Source organism: Salvelinus alpinus, chromosome 26 (assembly GCF_045679555.1).
Source record: "Salvelinus alpinus chromosome 26, SLU_Salpinus.1, whole genome shotgun sequence".
Lineage (NCBI taxonomy): Eukaryota > Metazoa > Chordata > Actinopteri > Salmoniformes > Salmonidae > Salvelinus > Salvelinus alpinus.
The window spans coordinates 38,877,453-38,884,952 of NC_092111.1; the positions used below are offsets into that span (position 1 = coordinate 38,877,453).

The 7,500-nt window shown below is 43.7% G+C and overlaps 1 protein-coding gene across 1 annotated transcript in view; it reads left to right on the forward strand.

Annotated features, from left to right (window-relative positions):
* Positions 1 to 7,349, forward strand: part of LOC139555298 (gamma-aminobutyric acid type B receptor subunit 1-like) — a 324,185-nt gene extending 316,836 nt beyond the window's left edge. Inside the window, exons 23-24 of the mRNA XM_071368991.1 lie at positions 599 to 745; positions 6,894 to 7,349. Coding sequence (XP_071225092.1) covers positions 599 to 745; positions 6,894 to 7,181 — 435 coding nt within the window. The 3' untranslated portion in view covers positions 7,182 to 7,349. The remainder of the gene's footprint in view (positions 1 to 598; positions 746 to 6,893) is intronic.
* Positions 7,350 to 7,500: the final 151 nt, after the last annotated feature.

The window sequence follows — 7,500 nt, forward strand, 5'->3', positions numbered from 1 at the left end:
ATGTTTCAGGACAGATTGTTTATCTCTATGGTGGTACTGTAGATGTTTCAGGACAGATTGTTTATCTCTATGGTGGTACTGTAGATGTTTCAGGACAGATTGTTTATCTCTATGGTGGTACTGTAGATGTTTCAGGACAGATTGTTTATCTCTATGGTGGTACTGTATAGATGTTTCAGGACAGATTGTTTATCTCTATGGTGGTACTCTGTAGATGTTTCAGGACAGATTGTTTATCTCTATGGTGGTACTGTAGATGTTTCAGGACAGATTGTTTATCTCTATGGTGGTACTGTAGATGTTTCAGGACAGATTGTTTATCTCTATGGTGGTACTCTGTAGATGTTTCAGGACAGATTGTTTATCTCTATGGTGGTACTGTAGATGTTTCAGGACAGATTGTTTATCTCTATGGTGGTACTGTAGATGTTTCAGGACAGATTGTTTATCTCTATGGTGGTACTGTATAGATGTTTCAGGACAGATTGTTTATCTCTATGGTGGTACTGTATAGATGTTTCAGGACAGATTGTTTATCTCTATGGTGGTACTGTAGATGTTTCAGGACAGATTGTTTATCTCTATGGTGGTACTGTAGATGCGTCGGCTGATCACCCGAGGGGAGTGGCAGTCAGACACCCAGGAGACCATGAAGACACAGGGCTCATCCACCAACAACAACGATGAGGAGAAGTCCAGACAGCTGGAGAGAGAGAACAAGGAACTACAGAAGATCATTCAGGAGGTACAGGTTATTTTCTGTTATGCAGTAGGTATAGCATCTGTTCTTAATGCAGTGATATTATGCAGTAGGTATAGCATCTGTTCCTAATGCAGTGAGTATAGCATCTGTTCTTAATGCAGTGATATTAGGCAGTAGGTATAGCATCTGTTCCTAATGCAGTGATATTATGCAGTAGGTATAGCATATGTTCCTAATGCAGTGATATTATGCAGTAGGTATAGCATCTGTTCCTAATGCAGTGATATTATGCAGTAGGTATAGCATCTGTTCTTAATGCAGTGATATTATGCAGTAGGTATAGCATCTGTTCCTAATGCAGTGATATTATGCAGTAGGTATAGCATCTGTTCTTGATGCAGTGATATTATGCAGTAGGTATAGCATCTATTCCTGATGCAGTGATATTATGCAGTAGGTATAGCATCTGTTCCTGATGCAGTGATATTATGCAGTAGGTATAGCATCTGTTCTTAATGCAGTGATATTATGCAGTAGGTATAGCATCTGTTCCTAATGCAGTGATATTATGCAGTAGGTATAGCATATATTCCTAATGCAGTGATATTATGCAGTAGGTATAGCATCTGTTCCCAATGCAGTGATATTATGCAGTAATGTGGCTAAGATGCACTATAGGCACATCTCTCTCCACTAACTCCCGCCAATTCCTGCATACTTATTCATTCTTTGTGTCAATTGTTTTACAATGTTGATCAATTCGATGTTAAATATACACCTAGCGCTCCGTAATGTTTGGTTATGGGAGCCTAATTTCTGTTTAGTCTTTAAGTATATGTATTTCTACATTCATACCGTTCTCATTCTCCAAGTGGAAATGTCGTTGGAGAGCTCTATAGCTGGAAATGTCATTTGGAGAGCTCGCTAGCTGGAAATGTCATTGGAGAGCTCTATAGCTGGAAATGTCGTTTGGAGAGCTCTATAGCTGGAAATGTTGTTTGGAGGGCTCTATAGCTGGAAATGTCGTTTGGAGAGCTCGCTAGCTGGAAATGTCGTTTGGAGAGCTCTATAGCTGGAAATGTCGTTTGGAGAGCTCTATAGCTGGAAATGTCGTTTGGAGAGCTCGCTAGCTGGAAATGTCGTTTGGAGAGCCCTATAGCTGGAAATGTCGTTGGAGAGCTCTATAGCTGGAAATGTCATTTGGAGAGCTCGCTAGCTGGAAATGTCATTGGAGAGCTCTATAGCTGGAAATGTCGTTTGGAGAGCTCTATAGCTGGAAATGTTGTTTGGAGGGCTCTATAGCTGGAAATGTCGTTTGGAGAGCTCGCTAGCTGGAAATGTCGTTTGGAGAGCTCTATAGCTGGAAATGTCGTTTGGAGAGCTCTATAGCTGGAAATGTCGTTTGGAGAGCTCGCTAGCTGGAAATGTCGTTTGGAGAGCCCTATAGCTGGAAATGTCGTTTGGAGAGCTCTATAGCTGGAAATGTCGTTTGGAGAGCTCTATAGCTGGAAATGTCGTTTGGAGAGCTCGCTAGCTGGAAATGTCGTTTGGAGAGCTCGCTAGCTGGAAATGTTGTTTGGAGAGCTCTATAGCTGGAAATGTCGTTTGGAGAGCTCTATAGCTGGAAATGTCGTTTGGAGAGCTCTATAGCTGGAAATGTCGTTTGGAGAGCTCGCTAGCTGGAAATGTCGTTTGGAGAGCTCTATAGCTGGAAATGTCGTTTGGAGAGCTCGCTAGCTGGAAATGTCGTTTGGAGAGCTCTATAGCTGGAAATGTCGTTTGGAGAGCTCGCTAGCTGGAAATGTCGTTGGAGAGCTCTATAGCTGGAAATGTCGTTGGAGAGCTCGCTAGCTGGAAATGTCATTGGAGAGCTCTATAGCTGGAAATGTCGTTTGGAGAGCTCGCTAGCTGGAAATGTTGTTTGGAGAGCTCTATAGCTGGAAATGTCGTTTGGAGAGCTCTATAGCTGGAAATGTTGTTGGAGAGCTCGCTAGCTGGAAATGTTGTTTGGAGAGCTCGCTAGCTGGAAATGTCGTTTGGAGAGCTCTTAAGCTGGAAATGTCGTTTGGAGAGCTCTATAGCTGGAAATGTCGTTTGGAGAGCTCTATAGCTGGAAATGTCTTTTGGAGAGCTCACTAGCTGGAATTGTTGTTTGGAGATCTCGCTAGCTGGAAATGTTGTTTGGAGAGCTCGCTAGCTGGAAATTTTGTTTGGAGAGCTCTATAGCTGGAAATGTCGTTGGAGAGCTCGCTAGCTGGAAATGTCGTTTGGAGAGCTCTATAGCTGGAAATGTTGTTGGAGAGCTCTATAGCTGGAAATGTCGTTTGGAGAGCTCGCTAGCTGGAAATGTTGTTTGGAGAGCTCTATAGCTGGAAATGTTGTTTGGAGAGCTCGCTAGCTGGAAATTTTGTTTGGAGAGCTCTATAGCTGGAAATGTCGTTGGAGAGCTCGCTAGCTGGAAATGTCGTTTGGAGAGCTCTATAGCTGGAAATGTTGTTGGAGAGCTCTATAGCTGGAAATGTCGTTTGGAGAGCTCTATAGCTGGAAATGTCGTTTGGAGAGCTCTATAGCTGGAAATGTTGTTTGGAGAGCTCGCTAGCTGGAAATGTTATTTGGAGAGCTCTATAGCTGGAAATGTCGTTTGGAGAGCTCTATAGCTGGAAATGTCGTTTGGAGAGCTCGCTAGCTGGAAATGTCGTTTGGAGATCTCGCTAGCTGGAAATGTTGTTTGGAGAGCTCGCTAGCTGGAAATGTTGTTTGGAGAGCTCGCTAGCTGGAAATGTCGTTTGGAGAGCTCTATAGCTGGAAATGTCGTTGGAGAGCTCGCTAGCTGGAAATGTCGTTTGGAGATCTCTATAGCTGGAAATGTCGTTTGGAGAGCTCTATAGCTGGAAATATCGTTGGAGAGCTCGCTAGCTGGAAATGTTGTTTGGAGAGCTCTATAGCTGGAAATGTTGTTTGGAGAGCTCTATAGCTGGAAATGTTGTTGGAGAGCTCGCTAGCTGGAAATGTCATTTGGAGAGCTCTATAGCTGGAAATGTTGTTGGAGAGCTCTATAGCTGGAAATGTAATTTGGAGAGCTCTATAGCTGGAAATGTCGTTGGAGAGCTCTATAGCTGGAAATGTTGTTGGAGAGCTCTATAGCTGGAAATGTCGTTTGGAGAGCTCTATAACTGGAAATGTCGTTTGGAGAGCTCGCTAGCTGGAAATGTCGTTGGAGAGCTCTATAGCTGATAAGGAGATTTGGTTTATTTATTTGTACTTACCAGTTTTCTGTCAATTTGTTAATTGTCTTTTGTGTGGAACACATCTGGTTTCTCTCTGTCTTGTTAATGTAGAGTGAACGTGCATGCTTGAACGCGAATAAAAGTACCTGGCCTGCATGCCAGGATAGGTGTGGTTTATGCTATTTGAGTTCCCGTTTGGGCACGTTCTGGCACTTTTGTTTGAGGATTGGTTTGAGGAGGTTGTATCCGAGCTTGGTAGACCACACCTGTGCTTTTCTGATTAAGACAGGTTTTGCCTGATGAGAGGCTTTTTCAGACATTTGTAAATATATATATTTTTGTATCACCATCATCACCAGCACTGTGTATATAAATCCAACAGTCATTTACACCTCTACCTGCCTCCTGCTGACTCTTTGTCCTTACGACTACTTGAAGATCCCTATTTTACATGTAGGTATACAGTAGGTATAGGATCTAATCCCATCACATGGTCAGCGAAAAACTCCTGGCCCTAGCTTATTTTTTAAATATTTGTTATATATTTATTTTATTTTCGAGTGTAGATCAGCTTTAATATAGATTGTTGTTTCCATCAATGTAATTGTCTGCATCATTTAAATCCCCCATATATTTTTGGGGTAAATATATATATATATAAACGTCCCTTTTTCAGGACCCTGTCTTTCTAAGATAATTCGTAAAAATCCAAATAACTTCACAGATCTTCATTGTAAAGGGTTTAAACACTGTTTCCCATGCTTGTTCAATGAACCATAAACAATTAATGAACATGCACCTGTGGAACGGTCGTTAAGACACTAACAGCTTACAGACGGTAGGCAATTAAGGTCATAGTTATGAAAACTTAGGACACTAAAGAGGCCTTTCTACTGACTCTGAAAAACACCAAAAGAAAGATGCCCAGGGTCCCTGCTCATCTGCGTGAATTTGCCTTAGGCATGCTGCAAGGAGGCATGAGGACGGCAGATGTGACCATGTCCGTACTGTGAGACGCCTAAGACAGCGCTACAGGGAGACAGGACGGACAGCTGATCGTCCTCACAGTGGCAGACCACGTGTAATAACACCTGCACAGGATCGGTACATCCGAACATCACACCTGCGGGACAGGTACAGGATGGCAACAACAACTGCCCGAGTTACACCAGGAACGCACAATCCCTCCATCAGTGCTCAGACTGTCCGCAATAGGCTGAGAGACGCTGGACTGAGGGCTTGTAGGCCTGTTGTAAGGCAGGTCCTCACCAGACATCACCGGCAACAACGTCGCCTATGGGCACAAACCGATCATCGCTGGACCAGACAGGACTGGCAAAAAGTGCTCTTCACTGACGAGTCGTGGTTTTGTCTCACCAGGGGTGATGGTCGGATTTGCGTTTATCGTCAAAGGAATGAGCGTTACACCGAGGCCTGCACTCTGGAGCGGGATCGATTTGGAGGTGGAGGGTCTGGGGCGGGTGTCACAGCATCATCGGACTGAGCTTGTTGTCATTGCAGGCAATCTCAACGCTGTGCGTTACAGGGAAGACATTCTCCTCCCTCATGTGGTACCCTTCCTGCAGGCTCATCCTGACATGACCCTCCAGCATGACAATGCCACCAGCCATACTGCTCGTTCTGTGTGTGATTTCCTGCAAGACAGGAATGTCAGTGTTCTGCCATGGCCAGCGAAGAGCCCGGATCTCAATCCCATTGAGTATGTCTGGGACCTGTTTGATCGGAGGGTGAGGGCTAGGGCCATTCCCCCCCAGAAATGTCCGGGAACTTGCAGGTGCCTTGGAAGGAATACTTATTTTCCACCATAATTTGCAAATAAATTCATTAAAAATCCTACAATGTGATTTTCTGTTTTTTTTCTTCCTCATTTTGTCTGTCATAGTTGAAGTGTACCTATGATGAAAATTACAGGCCTCTCTCATCTTTTTAAGTGGGAGAACTTGCACAATTGGTGCTGACTAAATACCTTTTTGCCCCACTGTACATATATATATATATATATATATAAACAATAACACTTAGGCTTCTACTTCCAGCTTATACATACAATATACATTTCACAGACACAATATATTTGACAACAGTTATATTTTGTTTGTTTTTAGTCCTTCCTCTATTTCTGATGTCCATCCAGTTTGATTTCTATTTGCCATATATTTGTAACTGTGCTATTCTGAACCTATATACATTTTACAGACCCCGTTTGTCTTACATTTGTTATCTTGTTGTTATTTGTCCCACCCTTCAGCTCCATTCAACCCCTCCCATCTATATCTCTTAACGCCATCCATATTGGATTTCTATTTGCCATATATTTTTCAACTGTGCTGTGATGTTTCACAAACGTTCTAAACCTTTCTATTCTCATAGTTTCTACAGATTTTAAAATAAAGAAACATTTTTGCTAAAATAATTATTATATTATTGATCGATTGACTTTGACTTTTCAAATCACCCAGTATTGCTATCTGCAGGGTTAGCTCTAGGTAAATGTTGCAATTCTTCAGCCATTCCTGAACCTGTGACCAAAAACAAGCTACATATGGACTCCTGTCCCTAGTTAAAGGATTGCAGGTTAGCACTTATTTTAATGACTCATATACTGGAGGCAGCTCTGCAGAGTGGTCACTAGCTGGCACAGCCACAAAGTCATACAATTTTTTCTCGATATAACCAATTTTGACTTTGCAGCTGGCCCATCTAGCGGAAACCGTTCAATTATTCCTGCAGGGAAAGATTCATGACAATAAACATCAACCTGCTAAAGGATAGGTCATCATTCACTTTGAATATAACACTTCCTCTCTCTCTCTCTCTCTCTCTCTCTCTCTCTCTCTCTCTCTCTCTCTCTCTCTCTCTCTCTCTCTCTCTCTCTCTCTCTCTCTCTCTCTCTCTCTCTCTCTCTCTCTCTCTCTCTCTCTCTCTCTCTCTCTCATTCACAGAAAGAAGAGAGGGTATCAGAGCTGCGAAACCAGCTGGTGGAGCGACAAGCCCTCCGCTCCCGAAGACGACCCTCCACAGCCAACCAGAACCACAGCACGCCCCTTCTCCCCGTCCCCTCGAACAACGACCCCAAATCCCTCATTCCCCCACCGGGGTACCCCAACCCCACCTCAGACAACCACTCCCTCCCTCCATCGTTCTCCAACTCCTCCAACCTCTATCAGCCCGACGGGAAGATCAATAGAAGCAACTGCCACACCAGCCGGCTACAGCTCCTCTACAAGTAGAGAGATCTGAAGGAGGGATGACTTATAGTATGAAGGATGAGTAATGGGGTGAGCGGGGTAAGAGATGGGGTAGCGTTTAGGGGAAGCGTGAGAACGGAGTGAGCATCAATAAGCGAGTGGGAGTGAGCGAATGAGTATGAGTCAGAGAAAGTATGTTTAGTGAACAAGAGGAGGTAAGGAGGGAGGGAGGGAGGGAGGTAGGTAGGGAGGGAGGGAGGGTGCTTAGTGATGAGTAAGGCAGTGATTGGAGGGGCAACGGGAGTCAAACGGTGATGAGATTCATTGAATAAGAGAGATCAGAGAGAGATGCCTTATCTTA